Here is a 19,587-nt window from a genome sequence, read left to right on the forward strand (position 1 = left end):
CCGGTGAAGCACACCTCGAGCGCAGGCCAACTACAGTCCTCCCCGAAATTTGCGCACTGTTCCTACTGGAACACAGTTTCTATAGGAACGCAGTCTCTACAGGAACGCAGTCTTCTACAGGGAAGCGGGTGCCTCACGAAAAAGGTGGCCAATTAAAGAGGTAACCCTGAAGTCTTCATGCAACTGGTTAGTAAGAGTGGCAAGATCATCGTCCACAGCCTGGTCATAAAGATATCGGTGAAATTGTTGTTTGCTGTGCCTATACTGTTGTTCTACAGGATGTCAGTATGATTAGACTGTGTTGAATTTTCTGGATTATGTGCATGCTCCGTCTCAATAGACCAAATCTCTTTCGCATTTGCCACCTTTAGTTAAAACAGCCGTGTTCATCATGCCGGGTGGGTTTATAAGACGGGAACCCACTGATTCAACCAAATTAAGGGAGAACCAGGAAGTGGTAGAGCTCTTCACACGAGCACAGTGGATATCTTTTTGTGATAAGCTGCAGGGTTACGATGATGAAGTGGCCGAAGAATTCTTGCAGGCTCTGAGGCCGAAATCCCAGACACTGGCCACAGTGAACTTCAGAGGTCTAAGCCTCAAGCTCACCCCGCAACATCTCAGTCGGATCACAGAACTTCCTATGGGTTTGCCATGGGATAAGGACGAAAGAAAGTTGAGCCAGCAGGCAAAGAAAGAATTCTTTCCACCTGAGGAGGAATTCTCGAAGGACAAAAATGGGGTGCGAAGAACGAGTCTGTTGCCACCATGGAATGAAGTCAGTTTGCAAATCATGAAATATATCACTTGTGAAGGCCCTTTTAGCATCGTGTATGCATATCACTTTCGGTTGCTCACTGAATTGAGGCACCGGATTGATCTTCCTGTAGAACAAAAACTGAGCATCCCCTATTTCCTATTGCAGTCTCTAATGGAGTGTGCCACAAAGCTAAGAGAGGGCATACCAGATCAGATAGCCCACCATGGGTTGATCAAGCTTCTTGTGGAGGATGCGCTGCATTCATATAAGGTTCCCCTCTCATGGGAATCCTTCAGGAATTTGACAAAAGATGGAGATATTAAGATGTTGATCGAAGAAACGGGTTCCTCCAGCAGTGAGGAACAAGAAGCAGTGGCCGAGGGACAGAGAGAAAAAGGCCAGAAGACCCCGACCACAGTGCAGAAGAAAGAACAAAAGAAGAAGCATGAGGAAAAGGAGGACAAAGAAAAAGGTGGCACACCTATCTTGTCAGCAAGAGAAAAGAGGCTGAAGAGCAGAATGGACAAAGCTGAGGTGGTCCACGTCAGCCCAAGTACCTCAACAGTACCTGCAACCAAAGCAAAAAGCGAAACTCAGGCAGGTAAGCAAGCAAAGGTGGAGACACCCGTGTCTACAGGAAAGCAGAAACAGGCTTCTACAGGAAGCCCGAAAATCATTAAGAAACAGGCTTCTACAGGAAGCCCGAAAACAGAGACAAAGGCTTCTACAGGAAGCCCGAAATTGCAAAAACAGGCTTCTACAGGAAGCCCCGAAAAGGTGAAACCCAAAGAGAAGAGGGTGGATATCCTGGCACGGGAGGCAGCAGTTGTATTAGCTGGCCTCAGCACGCCACCTAAGCCAAAAGAAAAGAGGAAGAGGGAGACCCCTCTATACTTTAAAGCTTGAAGAAGTGTTAGGATAAAGACGGGCAAGCCACAACCTCAATCCAGCAGCCCGATTGTCATCGAAGATACACCTGCTTCTCCCAAGGAAAAGTCACCCTCCAGGATCACAGTCACCTACGAGAAGGGGAGTCCAAAGAAAAATATGTGGCAAGAAAGGGTAGACCTGTTGACTGAAAAAACTCGGCTACAGGAAGCTGAAAATGTTCTACAGGATACTCTGGCCCGGCTACAGGAAACGGAAAAGAGGGAAGGAGAAGGACCCTCATCACCACCAAGGTAGGGTGAGGTAGAACCACCTGAAGAGATAGCAAGAGAACATATACCAGAACCCAGCCCTTCGCCTAATCTGAGTTCATACTACACCTTTTTAAAGGAGGGCAAAATCATACCGCAGAAATTTACTGTGCCTCTATTTTTTGCACTAGAGGAAGAAAGAGTCCGTTCCCACACATGGATGCAGATCGCCAAATCAAAGGGTGTGGCGGACATAGGCCCTTTACAAGAGCAGCTCAAGGAGGTCAGGAGTGAATTCACCATGGCTAAACATGTGGCTAATTGCCAACGTGTGCTTCTACAGGAAGAAAATCAGAAGCTAAGGTTGCAGCTACAAGAACTAAGGGCAGGAGCAGGAACATCCTCCAAGGACATCACAAAAGAACAACCAAGCAAAAAGGAGCTGACCACCAGTCTTGAAGAGCCAATGACACTTCTACAGGAAGCAGAACAACAAACAAAAATTGAAGTGCAAGCCCTAAAAGAACAGCTGCAACAAAAGGAAGCACAATTGGCCTGCATGGCCAGTTGGGCCATGGAGGCAATTCAGTGCAGACCGCCTGCAAAATCCTATGGATTGTTCTTAAAAGATCAATGGCTGCAGTTCCAAATAAACACCTTGGCACAAAGAGGTATTTCACATATCCAAAACCCACAACAATTTTCTGAATTGTGCAGTACTAGTTCGTCAGAAGACAAAGCCAAATTAGCAGAGTTTTACCTCCACAATTTGGCTTTGCCTAATGAAGTCTCCTGGGATCCCAATATTGCCTTGGGTGATATGCAATTGATGGCGTTCACCTCATGGTTAAACCATGAGGATCAAAGAGCAGCTGAAGCAAAATCGGTCATGAACCGAGAAGTGAGCGAGCCACTGTTCATTCGACCAGAACTAGAGGATCCGGTGGCACTCATCTCGGCCCACCAACAGTTGGCTACGGATCCCACAGCTTCCTTGAAATTTATGGACCAACAAGCCCAAGCCATAGCTCACTTTGAAGACATGGAAAGGTTGTTGGGAGAAAGTGCTGCCCAAGCATGTGCACGCAGATGGAATACCCTGGCACACAGCTTGAAAATCCGAGAGTACCATACCCCCATTCGGATGAGGGAAGCTTTGGCAAGGGTTGACCTTTACAAGAAATCCATGCAAAGCCTCCAAGCCAGCTGGATTGGCCTTAAAATCAGCCCACCACTACTGCTAGGATTGACTGAAGGCAATACAGAGGAGGGTGACAGTCAACAATGGGAAGAGGTGGACAGGAAAGCAGGGTTTCATATCCACAGAGAGGACACTACCACAGAGCCTTGGGATGCAAGGGAAGTAGTGAAAGCAATGAAGGATGAAGATTTGGACTAAGTTGCTCATGGATGAGAAAATAGTTTAGCTGGGGGGTGATGATGAGCCCCAATTTTTGGTACAATTTGGGCTCATTTGGCCTACTTGCTTTGCTCAAACCATTCATCTTTTATTGCTTATGCATTCATTTCTTGGTTTATTCGTGTTGTTTGTAGGAAGAAGGGTAGGCATTCTATCTACGTGACTAATACATGATGATTTCAGGTTTTTGGCATTAAAAGGGAGCAAAGACCACGAGAAAGGAGACAAGGAGACAGTAAGGTGGCACTGCTGGTTTTTAGGAGAGGATGTCCACAGTCTTGGGGACCTTCCTCGTGATTCCCACCATAGCTCCGAGCTCCAACCAATCTCCCCACCGAGCTTAGAGGCAGCCAACCATTCTACAGGAACAGCAGTTACAACTGTTCTACAGGATCAGCAGTTTAACCTTCAGTTGGACAGCCGAGCTCCACAAATCAAGGAAACCTGTTGGATTATCATTTTGCATAAATACTAAGGTCGTAGCCTTTGATAGGGGCTTTTTGAACTTTTGCATTACTCTTGTAATTTCGAAGTACGAGCTACAGCTCGGTGTTGGTTCTTTTTGTAAGCCAGTTTTGGCATGACATCAGATTTTTGGTTATGAATAAAGGCAGGCAGATTTTGATCTCATTCTGAGTTTCTAAGGGAGCTATAGCTCTCAGGTTAGGGCCCAACCTGAGAGCAATAGACCTCCTCTGTGTTGTAATGTTATTTGCCTTTCGTTCCAGCACTTCGTTTCTTTACTTTGACATGCAATTCGAATTTACAGTTTACTGATTTAGTTTTTATGAGATTGAATAGGATTAGTTTATGGTGAATTTTCTTCCAGTTGCTTAGGTTAGAAGAGGATAGTTATAATTCATTGGAGCTCCAGAAAAAGGTTGTTAGAGATCACTGCCATCTCTGCTTAGGGATTGGGGTGCAGTCCATATCAACCACCAAAAAGAAACGCAGTTCTTTTCACGTCCATGCAAGCTGCAACAGTTACTTTAGTCGTAGATCCATCCATGCACTTTGGTCTTGATCATTACTTCGTCATTCCACTTCCATGCACGAGTTTCTTTCACAAATTTCACTGCTGTTCATTGGTTCAAAATAGCACAGTTAACATAGGTTAAAGAGTTCTCGTTTTTGTTGACATTCATAGACAATTTGTTTCATCTACACTGCTCCACACCATTCCATTACCTTCCTCTTCTTGTCAACCACACCTGAAGCCACTCAACCGACCTCTGTTCAGCTCGTTTACCTTCCAGCTCTTCCATTCCTCACGTAGCTCCATTTACTTGACCTTTCGTTGATCCCATCCTTCCAGCCATCAACCCACCGCATGCACTCTTTCTCCATCTGACTTCTCTACTCCTGAACCATCACCAGTTCCATCTCCATCTCACCTATCCTCCCACACCACTCCATCACTTCACCATCTCCCAAAACTCCCACGGTCGAACATCCTGTAGAATTTCACAGACTTCCTGTAGAACCCCTGAGTTTCCTGTAGGATCCCCTGCAGACTTCCTGTAGAAGCCTGCAAACTCGGTTGCTGAGCATCCGAACGTGGTAGACTTCTATGGACTAATGCTAGAGACCCTCTGGGACCTCCCCTAGCCATCCTGACCTTGCCCATGCTTTCCTTCCATTTGAACCGCTCCTGCACAGTCAAACCCTAATCAAAAGCACCATCACAATAAATCCAACCACTTAATGACAAAATACAAAAGCATATCTATTCAGATGCAAATAGCTTAGATTCATGTATTTCAACTCACTGCAAGTAATGGCATCATTGGTAGAAGTTTCATTCACATTTTTGCATTGTAGGGGTCAAGCTAGTCAAATTAGGGTTTATTAGGGTTTCCATGCTTTGTTGGCTTTCAATTTCCTTTTTGCAAAGTAGGTTAGCTTCCTTCAAGATAGCTTTCGTCCATCACTCATAAAGCTTCTTCTGAGAGCATATAGAAGTTGGCTTGAGCCCTAGCGGACTTGTGCCAGCTGACCAAGTGACAGCTGCGACAAGAGCTAGTACTTGTGCATACAGCACCATCGCTTCCAAGTTTGTACGAACTACCGGGTTGATAAAATTAGAGATAGGAAGCTCCAGGAGTTGTAGCATTATTGCTACAATACTGGAGCCCACCAATACCCACCTGGGTGTTCATTGAGTATGACCTTCTAGGACTATTCTTATCTTGGGTTCCCAGCCCTCAAAGAATATCGGTCCTCTTGCCTACTCTTATCTTGGATGCCCTATACATCCTCAAAGAGTATCAGATGCCAGATGATTACCCAACCCTCCATTCTGTCTTCCCAGGTGAAGACAAGAATGTTGTGTCTATCATGTTTCTACATTTCCATTCATCGCCTTCACCTAGACTTACAGTTGTTAGTCCTGGTCTAGTGCATGACACATGAAATAGAAAAACACAATTGTCACTCCTTTGTAATCAGGGGTGATCAAATTCAAGCTCCCTCTTGATCAAGGACCTGTCAGAGCTCCCTCTTAGCTAGGGACTCTTCTATACATCAACAACTTCTCCTTCATTGATTCTTCAGCTGCTTGATCAACTTCTCTCCTTGATGTCATGAAACTTAGTTGAGCTTCTTTCTTGTAGGAAAACATTCATCGATTACTTTACTTTTTAATTCATCATATCATTCATTTCTTCATGGAAAGTGGTCTTTTTCATATCTGGAACCCTCGTCATATGACTACTTCTTTCTCATCATGCTTCTTCCATTCATTACATGAATGCTAGTTGTACTTGTAAGTAGCCCTGCATGAACTTATCAAGATATTATTCAAGAAATCAAATATATCATTAAATCAAATTGTATCTTACTAGGTGGCTCTTCATCATGACATATTCCTTTAGATATCAACATCCGACATACATATTGGCATATCTCCCAAAGATATCCATTGTCAAGGGACTTCATATTTTTCAAACTTTCATTAGAGTCTTCATGTATTTCCGAAAGATTTCCTAATCAAATTTTCTTGACCTTTGTAAGTTGATTGCCTTCAACATGGTTTCATAGCTCACGATCTCTTCCTTCCACACACATTCTATTCTTCGGGGTTCCAAATCAGAGTTCTATAATCGTAGTCATCCACCTCATACTTTATGTGAGGACATATTGTGTTGATTTTATCTTAGTGTGACTTATGCCTTTCTGCATCATTTTAGAGGAGGAGACCCTTTTCCTTTGATCATGCTTCTTAAGATAGAAGTAACGACCCATATTGTCTGCAAAAATATGACATGATATTATAAAATTTAAACAGAAGCATGCATACCTCATTTTACCATTAGGTCATCTAGGCTTCTTCTAGCAGCTTCCTTGATTGAGGTGTCTTCAACTCCTTGATCTACTTTTCCTCTTATGTCATCATAACATCATCCATGAATTCCATAAATTGGAGTTCTTGATGAAACACTTTCTTCCTCTCTAGATTAGTGAATCCTCCGATAAGGATTCCATCGGATAATCTTGAGGATCTTGCATATCCCTATCTAGAAAATATTTCATTTTTTACTTGATGTATGATAAGACCTGTCCTAGATGACTTCTTCCTTTCCTTCAATATCCAATAAGGTTCCTGCTATATCCTTTAATTTTTTTACCGTCATGGATTTTGTTCTTCATGATTCCCATAAGCTCTTGCTTCCAATGCTTTTATTATGCCATGATGCATCTTATTATCATGATCATAGCTAAATATTTAGCAGCTTATGATAGGACCCCTTTTGTGAGGAATACCATCTCACTCACAGTGGATATTTGTTAATCCCTCTTTCCTTGGCCCTTTTCTTCAGCTTCCTTCATATTTATGGTGATATGAACTTCTTTCCATATAGAATTGAACCTTATACTATTATGTCTTGATTGAGGACCAAACCTTTATTTCCTTTCTGCACATGATTGAGTTGTTTAACCTTTAATACTTTTGTCTACAACTTGTCTTTCTCTATCTAGCATGGAGACCACAAATTTCCGGATGAGGTAACCTTCTTGTTCACTGACATTAGTTACCTCTCTTATCAAGGAATGATTACCTTCTTATCATCTTTCTTGGGTCTCTCAATTGAGATCTCATGAAGATATTCGTTCATTCTTTGATACCCTTAATAAGGTCTAAGTGATATGACCTTTTTTACTTTATTTCAGAGAGTATATCTTCTAGTATTTCACATATCTCTTTGATGTCTCCTTTCTTGCTACATAGGGATGAGATAACCTTAAGAGTTCCCTCCCATGAATTCAAAGAAGACCTTGATATGTTCACTGACTTCTCTTAACTATGAGGATAATTGCAATCCTCCTTTTTCCATGCAAGGACCTTTAAGTGATTTCATACAAATCCTATGAGTCTTCTTGATGCATTCAAACAATGCTTGACCTTCATAGACCTCAATGAATTCTCTTTCGGGGATTGTATCTATCATCCTTTCTTATGCAAGGAATTTCGATGACCCAACTGATTCATAGATCTCCTTGCAGACATGAAGTCACTTAACTTAACTTTATTATAAAAGGATACTTACTTGATTTGTGAAGATAAAATATTCACCTTGATCATGTTGATGAAGAAGATGTATGAGGACTTTTTCTTAGATGATCATTTTTCAAATGAGAAAGCCTTTCCTCAATAGATGATTTTTTGCTTCATCATATATTTGTCTTTCATAGTATAGATCAGGATTGTTGCTAGGGTTTCAACTTTCTCCAAGCTGATGTGATCTTCATTTTGAGGTCCTTCGAGCTATCTTGATTTTTGGACAACTTGATGAGTGTCTTGATGGCCTTTTTGATGATGATAATGGAGACAAAAGCTCTTGTTGCTATAGTCTACTCTTTGATATAGGGTTTGATTCTGCAATGTAGATCTTGACATCCTTTCAGATTGCTTTAATGCACTGCTAGAAATTTGATACTTGAATGTCTCTTTTCTGCCCTTCGTCCAACTGTAACCATAGCTCTGATACATGTTGAAGAATCTAGGGCAGATTGAATTAATGAGATTCTTCTTATCTTGATAGCTATTTGAGAGGCATTTAGTCTTTAGATTACTATCACAATCTTTTCTTAATTATCATTAGTGTTACTTCAACAAATAACTATCAAAGCAAAGAGACAAGAGCACAAGATATTGCATTCTGCCAAGGCCAAAACCTCTCCCTCTTGGAGAGGAAAACCCGCATAAAATTATTCTTATAGAGATTCTTATTGACGAACACTAAGACCACGACCCTTGACTTCCTGAGCCACTCCAAGACCAAGACACCAATCCTCTTTACTATTGAGATCATCACCATCACTGTTGCTTCACCAAGGTCATCTTTGAGATCATCATAGCTACACCATCATCAAGATCATTACTATGCATTAACTGAGTTTGTCATTGTACATTTACTGAGATCATTATTGAGATCATCACTACATATTTACTGAGATCATTTCTGCATTTTGTAATTATGTTTTTCATCGAGATCATGGCTTCATCAATACGTGTTGTGAGATATGATTATCCCAATTGCACCGAGATGTGTTCACTGAGATTTTGTTATGATTGTATTTGGTTATGATGAGACAGAGTATGTCTTTGTTTCTTCTTATCTGAAACTTTGACTGAGATGTTATGTAGACTTTCTTTGTTTACACGAATGCTGCAAATATATCTTTCTATCACAGGTCTACCAAGACTATTACTGAGACAGAGATACTGAGATAGAGTATCTCTCCACCTTTGAGAATGCCAAGAACACTTGACTCTCCATCCACGAGTATGCCGAGAACACTTGTCATAGTGACTGTGTTGAATATGAGATAGTCATTACGTTGCTGAGATAGTGTTTGCGTGAAGACTGTATCAGGATGCTGAGACAGAGAGATTTCTTTCACCGAAGCAGAGCACCGAGATCATAGTTTTTTATAACCATCGAATATTACATAATCTTTCTTCCATCGAAGCACATAATCGTTGTCTTCATGCGAGATACCTTTATAACTATATCATGCAAAGTTTCAGAATGATATGAATTATATCCTCCCGTGATTACTCCAGTTGCGTATATATAGGCGTTGGTCCACGTATGTAAGCCGACGTGAACTTAGTGAACCACTGTTTCATTTTATTGAACCGACATGTCATCTCTATATCTTATGAAGCCGACTTGAGTGTCTCCTCATCGTTTTATTGGCAGTCTTCTTCTTTGGAGGATGGTACTTGTCTTGGAGGGCTACTTGACACGAGGTTGACCCATGTACATTACATAAATGCTCAAGAAGAGCTCTTTAACAAGATTTTTACTCTTTGAATTTCGTAGACCTTTGGAATGAGCAAGAAACTCATTCATATAATTTTTAAAAATAATATTTTTTTTCTTGACAAGTACAAAGATCAAAGTTAAATTGACAAATACTGAACCTAATTACACTTTTATTCAACAATTTGAGCATAAACATGATCAAGGTTAATGATAGTATTTATTTTAGGGTTTATATACCTTGGGTTTATAATTTTTATCCCTTTGGTTTATAAAATCAATCCTTTGGGTTTATTAATCTAATGGTTCATATTTATAGAGTTTAATATTATTCACTTGATTAAAATCTCTTTCATCATAATTAACGATGATGGTCAACCATGGACAATCACAATCAACAATGGTCAACCATGGACAATCGCGATCAACAATGTTCAACCATGGAAAATCATGGTCAACCATGTTTTATAAAATCAAACATGGTTAACCATGGTTGAATGTCACATTGTGACAAAGATTGTCTGGATATGAAAATCAACCTTGGTCAAGCATGGTCCAACGTCACATTGTGATAAATATTGTCTCGATATGAAAATCAATCATGGTCAAGCATGGTCTACCATGTTTCAACGTCGCATTGTGACAGGGATTGTCTCAATATGAAAAACAACTATGGGAAACCATGTTTATTTTAGGGTTTATATACTTTGGGTTTATAATTGTTATCCCTTGGGTTTATTATTCCTTTGGTTTTATAATATCAATCCCTTAGGTTTATTAATCTAAGGGTTCATATTCCTAGGTTTTAATATTATTCAAATAGGTTTATAGTCCCTTGTGCTTTTAGTATTAATCCCTAGGGTTTATTATTCCCTTAGGTTTATAATATCAATTATATTCAACCATGGTCAACCATGTTTTATAAAATCAAACATGATCATCCACAGTCAATCATGGTCCAATGTCGCATTGTGACAAAGATTGTCTTGATATGAAATCAACCATGGTTAAGCATGGTCAACCATTGTCCAACGTCGCATTGTGATGAGGAATGTCTCAATATGAAAATCAACCATGGTCAACCATCATTAACCATGTTTATTTTAGTGTTTATAATATTTATCTTAGGGTTTATATACATTGTGTTTATTATTCCCCTGGGTTTATGAATCTAAGGGTTCATATTCCTAGGGTTTAATATTATTCCTTTAGGTTTATAATCCCTTGGATTTTTAGTATTAATCTGTAGGGTCTATTATTCCCTTGGGTTTATAATATCGATCATGGTCGACCATGTTTTATAGCCCCTTGTGTTTTTAGTATTAACCTATAGGGTTTATTATTCCCTTGGGTTTATAATATCAATCATGGTCAACTATGGTCAACCATGTTTAATAAATTCAATCATGGTCAACCATATTTTATAAGATCAATCATGGTAAACCATGGTTAATCATGGTCAACCATGGTCCAACATCACATTGTGACAAAGATTGTCTCAATACGAAAATCAATCATTGTTTAAACCATGATCTAATGTCGCATTATGATAAAGATTGTCTCAATATGATAATCATGGTCAATCATTGTCAACCTTGGTCAACCACGTTCAACCATGTTTCATAAAATCAAGCATGCTCATACATGGTCAACCATGGTCAAACACCACATTGTGACAAAGATTGTATTGATATGAAACTCAATCATGGTTAAGCATGGTCAACCATGGTCCAATGTCGCATTGTGACGAGGATTGTCTCAATATGAAAATCAACCATGGTCAACCATGTTTATTTTAGTGATTATAATATTTATCTTAGGGTTTATATACCTTAGGTTTATAATATTAGTCCGTTGGGTTTAATATTATTCCCTTCTACTCATAATCCCTTGGCTTTATAATAGAAATCATGGTCAACCATGGTCGAATGTCACATTGTGACAATGATTGTCTCAACATGAAAATGAACCATGGTCAACCATGGACGAGCGTCACATGGTGACAAAGGTTGTCTCAATATGAAAATCAATCATAGTCAATCATGGTCCAACATTGCATTGTGAAAAGGATTTTCTCAATATGGAAATCAACCATGGTCAACCATGTTTATTTTAGGGTTTATAATATTTATCTTAGGGTTTATATACTCCAGGGTTCATAATTTCTATCCTTTGGGTTTATAATATCAATCCCTTGGGTTTATAATATCAATCCCTTGGGTTTATTAATCCAAGGGTTCATATTCCTAGGGTTTAATATTATTCCCTTAGGTTTATAATTCCTTGGGTTTTTAGTATTAATCCCTAGGGTTTATTCTTCCCTTGGGTTTATAATATCAATCATGTTCAACCATGCTAAACCTTTTTTTATAAATTCAATCATGGTCAACAAAGGTCAACCATATTTAATAAAATCAATTGTGGTCAACCATGGTCTAACGTTGCATTGTGACTAATATTGTCTCAATATCAAAATCAATCATTGTCTCAACCATGGTCCAACATCACATTATGATAAATATTGTCTCAATATGATAATCGTGGTCAACCATGATCAACCATTTCACATCATGGTCAACCTTGGTCAACCATGTTTAACCATGTTTTATGAAATCAAACATGATCAATCATGGTCAACCATGGTCGAACATCGCACTTTCACAAAGATTGTCTTGATATGAAAATCAACCACGATTAAGCATGGTCAACCATGGTCCAACATCACATTGTGACAAAGATTGTCTCAATATGAAAATCAACCATGGTCAACCATGCTTATTTTAGAGTTTATAATATTTATCTTAGGGTTTATATACCTTTGCTTTATAATATTAGTTCATTGGGTCTAATGATATTCCCTTCAATTCATAATCCATTAGCGTTTTAGTATTAATCCCTTGGGTTTATAATATCAATGCCTTGGGTTTATAATATCAATCATAGTCAACCATGGTTAATCATAGCCAACCATGATCAACCATGGTCAATAATAGCCAACCATGGTTAACCATGGTCGAATGTCGCATTGTGACAATGATTGTCTCAACATGAAAATCAACCATGATCAACCATGGTCCGACATCGCATTGTGACAAATATTGTCTCAATATGAAAATCAATCATGGTCAACCATGGCCAACCATGGTCCAACGTTGCATTGTGATAAGGATTTTCTCAATATGGAAACCAACCATGCTCAACTATGGTCAACCATGTTTATTTTAGGGTTTATAATATTTATCTTAGGGGTTTGTATACCCCAGGGTTTATAATTTTTATCCCTTGGGTTTATTATTCCCTTAGGTTTATAATATCAATCCCTTGGGTTTATTAATATAAGGGTTCATATTCCTAGGGTTTAACATGAAAATCAACCATGATCAACCATGGTCCGACATCGCATGGTGACAAATTTTGTCTCGATATGAAAATCAATCATGGTCAACCATGGCCAACCATGGTCCAACATTGCATTGTGACAAGGATTTTCTCAATATGGAAATCAACCATGCTCAACTATGGTCAACCACGTTTATTTTAGGGTTTATAATATTTATCTTAGGGTTTGTATACCCCAGGGTTTATAATTTTTATCTCTTGGGTTTATTATTCCCTTAGGTTTATAATATCAATCCCTTGGGTTTATTAATATAAGGGTTCATATTCCTAGGGTTTAACATTATTCCATTAGGTTTATAATTCCTTGGGATTTTAGCATTAGTCCCTAGGATTTATTCTTCCCTTGGGTTTATAATATCGATCATGTTTAACCATGCTAAACCATGTTTTAAAAATTCAATCATGGCCAACTGTGCTCTAACGTCGCATTGTGACAAAGATTGTCTCAATATCGAAATCAATCATTGTCTCAACCATGGTCCAACATCACACTATGGAAAATATTGTCTCAATATGACAATCATGGTTGATGCTAATCATGGTCAACCATGGTTGAATGTCACATTGTGACAAAATTGTCTTGGTATGAAAATCAACCACAATTAAGCGTTTTCAACCATGGTCCAATGTCGCATTGTGACAAGGATTGTCTCAATATGAAAATCAACCATGTTTATTTTAATGTTTATAATATTTATCTTAGTGTTTATATACCTTTGGTTTATAATATTTCTCCATTAGGTTTATAATCCCCTAGGGTTTTAGTGTTAATCTCTTGGGTTTATTATGCCCTTCGTTTATAATATCAGTCATGGTTAACCATGGTCGAATGTCGCTTTGTTACAATGATTGTCTCAATATGAAAATAAACCATGGTCAACCATGGTCCAACGTCGCATTGTGACAAATATTGTCTCGATATGAAAATCAATCATGGTCAATCATGATCAACCATGGTCCATTGTTACATTATGAAAAGGATTGTCTCAATATGAAAATAAACCATGGTCAACCATGTTTATTTTAGGGTTTATAATATTTATCTTAGGGCTGATATACCTTAGGTTTATAATTTTTATCCATTGGATTTATTATTCCCTTGGGTTTGTAATATCAATCCCTTGGGTTTATTAATCTAAGAGTTCATATTCCTAGGGTTTAATATTATTCTCTTAGGTTTATAATCCCTTGGGTTTTTAGTATTAATCACTAGGGTTTATTATTCCTCGGGTTTATAATATCAATACCCAGGGTTTGTTATTTCTTTGGGTTTATAATATCAATCATGGTCAACCATAGTTAATCATAGTCAGCCATGGTCAACCATTGTTAACCATGGTCCAATGTTGCATTATGACAAAGATTCTGTTGATTTGAAAACCAATCATGGTCAAGCATGGTCCAGTGTCATATTATGACAAGGATTGCCTCAATATGAAAATGAGCCATGGTCAACTATGTTTATTTTAGTGTTTATAATATTTATCTTAGAGTCCATATACCTTGGGTTTATATTATTAGTCCCTTGGGTTTAATATTATTCAAACATGGTTAATCATTTGTTATAAAACCAATCATGGTCAACCATAGTCCAACATCGCATTGTGACAAATATTCTCTCAATATGAAAATCAATCATTCTGTCAACCATGTTCCAACTTTGCATTATAATAAAGATTATCTCAATATGAAAATCATTGTTAACCATGCTCAACCAAGGTCAATCATGGCCATCCTTGGTCAACCATGGTCAACCTTGTTTTATAAAATCAAACATGGTCATCGAAGTCATGGTCAACATGGTCGAACGTTGCATTGCTGCAAAGATTGTGTTGATATGAAAATAAACCATAGTTAACCATGGTTAACCATGGTCTAACGTCACATTTTTACAAGGATTGTCTCAACCATCGTCAACCATGGTCAACCATGATTATTTAGTGTGTATAATATTCATCTTAGGGTTTTATACCTTGAGGTTATAATATTAATCTCATGGGTTTAACATTATTCCCTTTTGTTCATAATCCATTGAGGTTTCAGTATTAATCCCTTGGGTTTATTATTCCCTTGGGTTTATAATATCAATCCCTTGCATTTATTATTCCCTTAGGTTTATAATATCAATCAGGGTCAACCATGGTCAACCATGGTCCAATGTCACATTTTGACAAAGATTGTCTTGATATGAAAATCAATCATGGTCAACCATGGTCCAACATCACATTGTGACAAGGATTGTCTCAATATGGAAATCAACCATGGTCAACCATGTTTATTTAAGGGTTTATAATATTTATCTTAGGGTTTATATACACCTTGGGTTTATAATTTTTATTATTCCCTTGGGTTTATTAATCTAAGGGCTCATATTCCTAGGGTTTAATATTATTCCCTTAGGTTTATAATCCCTCGGGTTTTTAGTATTAATCCCCAGGATTTATTATTCCCTTTGGTTTATAATATTGATAATGGTCAACCATGTTTTAGAAATTCAATTATGGTTAACCATGGTACAACATCGCATCATGACAAATATTTTCTCATTATGAGAATCAATCATGGACAACCATGGTCCAATGCTTATTGTTAATTAATTTTTCAATGGATTGTTAATAATTATTTTTTATTATTAATAATTAATTATTTAATTATTTGCTTAATTAATTAATTATTTAATTAATTTATTGAATTAATTAATTACTAATGAATGAATGAATTATTATTAACAAAAATAATAATATTAATTAACAACAACAACAATAATAATAATAATAACGGGAATATGACCCACATTTACTAATATGGTTGTGCTAGTGATAATCAACATGGTTATCCGTTCAACATGGTTAAAATCAACATAATTGACATGGTTAAAACAATGAACATGGTCAACATGGTCTTCCACATTGAAGATGCTCATCCACATTCAACTCTCACATAATTAAGGTTAACTATAGTCAACCATATTCCAAGTCAAACATGGTTAATAAGATCAACATGGTCAACCATAAATGTGATCAAGGTTAACCATAATTAAACATGGCTAATGTCACTATTACCATCCATGGTCAACATCTATAATCACCATGAATGAACCCTAATCAATATCAACATGACCCACCATTTCATAGAAACCCATTATTTAACCATATTAATATTTTAATTTATAAATCGCTACTCATTTCCCTCCGCATAAGCTACTTTAATTGACATAATTGTGCTATTGCAAAAAAATATAAATAGATACATTATAAACATGGAAATTAATTGAGCCTAACCTTATGGTTAAGAGAAATGGATCTCTTCCAATCCTAAAACAAATCACGCTATGCTGGGTGGACTAAATTTCCTTCACTTTACGAATGATGCTTCCTAGACTAATTTTCCGTCATTTTCCTTTAAAACCAATAAATAACAAACATACAGCGATTTTACCTGCCTATGGGTGGGTAGGGTGCCCAACCTAGGCACCAAAGTTGTGGTTTCTTATTTTCGGGGAAAAGTTACCTGGTCCACGTAACCTGGCTAGGGTGCGTAGGGTGTCGGATCATAAAATCCAGGGTCAGAATGTCAAATCAAATCAAAATAAAATAATAGTGAAAAGAAATGGACGATTAAAAAAACTAGTGGGAGTGGCCCTGGAGTATGCCCTAAAACTGCTTCTGCTTGGCTAAGAGCTCGTCTTCCTCGGACGTAAGGAAACAGGTTAACGGCCCAAGACCCAGAGGCATCTGGCAGGAGTGAAAGCCTGCTCCCTTACGGACCACCAGCGGGTTATTTCAGGTGGCGTGGTTTTCCTTGATAACAGTGATGTGTCAACTGACATTTGCGGATAGCAGCCAGAGATGGCTGTCCTCACTGTTGGTTTGACAAACTGAATTTGATAGGTTTTTCCACCTTTTGAAAAAAAAAAACAAAAACAAAAACTAGTGGGAGGCCGGTTAGCGGATATCCGACGAAGGTTTTCCACCCGCTACAACTTTACCAAACCACCAAACGCCTTCATTTCACACGAACAACCTCTCTCCTCCCAACGCACAAATCCAGCGTTAAAAATAAATAAAATAAAACTAAAACTAAAAACCTGTATGCTATCTTTCCCTGAACGGCGTCCATTGATTCCCGTCAGACGAAACAAAATACGATCAGTTGTGAATGATGACAAACGGCATCGAACCTGAAAAGCTAAGAAATTGAGACGGTAGATCTAAATGACACGGCTAAACGGGTTGCTGAAAAACTTTACGGCGACCTTCAACTTCACTACGAAAATTGAAGTCTTGTAACAAAAATGCACACATACAATGTTTGTGATTATGGTTAGTCTCCCGTTAGGTACCAATAACCTCATCCGCGTTATTTTCGTGTTAAATTAGAGGGATAGATGTATGTGTTTTAAATTTTAAAATAAAAATCTCCCCCAACTCAGTGATCGATGATCCCAATCAATTGACAGGAAAACATTGACGGCCACCGAAATAGAAAAAGAGCAACTCTAATTCAATCATTATATATATGTACATTTTTATAATCAGGGTTTTTATGCAGCTTTTCTTTCTTCTGTTACTGAATCGCCTGCAGATACGACCTTGTAAATTCCTTAGACGAAAAGAAAACCTCGTGCTGCTCTGCAACTATACAAACCGATCATTCTTTTCGTATTCGTCCGCCATTAGAGAACGAAAGGGGCCAAAACTGAAGCTGGAAACAGATACAGCCCGATGCGAACTTCAAGAGACATCTTGGGCCGTGGTCATATGGCAGAGCCGGCTGCACCGTGGCTGAAAAGACGATCTCCTTCGCATGTGGTGGCTTGATGGGCGTATGAGAGCAGTGAGAGCTCTTCTCACCCATTCTCCTTCCACACCGCCGATTCTTACCACCGAATTCGTCATGGCAGACCTCCTCGCATTTAAGTGAGATTGCATAGTAGAAGAAGAGGAATTGTTACTATTTCTATGAAGACTGCAACGGAACGAACCGGGATGATTCGTCGGTGAACACATACATGTCTTCCGAGGCGGAGCAGAGGGGATGGACTTCATGGCCGCACCGCCTTTCGGTGAAATAGGAAGGCGTGCTGTTCGAACCTGCGACGTGGATCTGTCGAGGCCCAAATTGATAGAGCAGGAAGCGGCGGTGGAAGCAGAAGATGAATAAGAAGAGGCGCCGCTAAAGCTTGCACGGGTAGGCGACAACGTTCTGTGCACGGCAAAGTTGAGAGCGGAGGAAGACGAAGGTGAATTGAAATGGCGTGTGGGAGAATGGGATCTGTGAAGGGCAAAGGAGAGGGGTAACACAGGGGCACTGCTAGATTTGCTTGTTGCCTCCATTTTGCTCTGAAGGGTGGGGGGTGTTTGCTAGCGAGCGGTGTAAACCGAGGAGACGTGAGGCCTTTGATTTATACAACAAAATTAACCGAGCTTTGTCATTTTTACGCCTTCCTTTTCCCGTTCCTCCCCACCTGGGTAGCACCCATGGATTTAATTGATCCACGGTATTCTTCTGGCAGATGGGCAGGTTTGAATTTGGAAATAATGGCGAAGGAATATGACATTGGAAAGAGGAAAGTGGCCTCCGCTTGTTTGTATAAGCCGCCCATAGTTGGGACCCAAACCCACTTTCCGCTCTTCAATTCCATCGGATTGCTGAAGCATGAAGCGGGGCATCTGGAGAGGATGGGTAAGATGCTTCATCAATGGTTCTCTGGTATCTTCAACAGGTGTCGATTGCTTATTTGTTATTTTTTTCTTTTAGGTAAAGACTTGGGCAGAGAATAATATAAAAATAATTGTTGTAGGGTCCGACATTTCGCCAATGAGTGTGGATTTTGAATCATTCCATTGAGACTGGGTCTCATTGTATTGCGTCTTGGCTACGAAGCAAGGATGATGTTAAACCTTTTTTACCATTTTTGCTTTAGCATGTTTTCTTGTTTTTTTTTTTTCATTTTTTTTAGTGGTAAATTTAAATGATTTAATTTTTAAAATTCAAGTGTTTGAAATATTGAATTTATTTATATATTTGAAAATAAATAAATTCAATATAATTTATATTTATATAATAAAAAAATAATATTTTGTTTATAATAAAATTGTATATTTTAATAAAAAATAAAATATTATATATTTTATATATATATAACAATATAATGCGTTAATTAACACAATCTATCAAATATTTAATCATCAAAAAGTTAGTTTATAAGTGTACTTGTAGTTCAGTTTTCTTGGTTGTGCAATGTACTGATATAAGGTTTATTTATTTTTTGATATGTTATTTTGTTAGGTAATGGTTATAAAAATTCATTTTTAAAGTGTATATATAAATTTGTCATTTAACATGAATAAAATCATGAGTATTTTTTTAAAAAGAAAGAAAGAAGAAACAAACTATATTTTTTTATAGTTGTCTATAAGCATTTTTTTTTATAGTTGTCTATAAGCATTGACATTATGGTGTAGATGGATAAATTCTAAGGAAATAATGTGAAGGGTGCACTTATAAAAGTAAAACACAAATATGGTTCTTGGCAAATGTTATTTTTATATTATTTATGATGATATATTCACATATGCTTATAGATAAAATAAATTG

The 19,587-nt window shown here is 38.0% G+C and overlaps 1 protein-coding gene across 1 annotated transcript; it reads right to left on the bottom strand.

Moving 5' to 3' along the window:
• Window positions 1-17,469: 17,469 nt before the first annotated feature.
• Window positions 17,470-18,520, bottom strand: LOC149193881 (uncharacterized). The gene has a single exon (XM_089404957.1). The coding sequence runs from the start codon at window positions 18,321-18,323 to the stop codon at window positions 17,721-17,723; it is 603 nt and encodes a 200-aa protein (XP_089261083.1). The 5' UTR covers window positions 18,324-18,520; the 3' UTR covers window positions 17,470-17,720.
• Between the last annotated feature and the right edge of the window lie 1,067 nt (window positions 18,521-19,587).

The sequence above is a fragment of the Pinus tabuliformis genome, chromosome 2_2, assembly GCF_031772625.1.
Source record: "Pinus tabuliformis cultivar Carrire ecotype Pingquan chromosome 2_2, CPIR1, whole genome shotgun sequence".
NCBI classification, from domain to species: domain Eukaryota; kingdom Viridiplantae; phylum Streptophyta; class Pinopsida; order Pinales; family Pinaceae; genus Pinus; species Pinus tabuliformis.

Coding starts and splice junctions, on each gene's coding strand:
- LOC149193881 (XM_089404957.1), bottom strand. CDS start 18,323: ATGGAGGCAACAAGCAAATCTAGCAGTGCCCCTGTGTTACCCCTCTCC.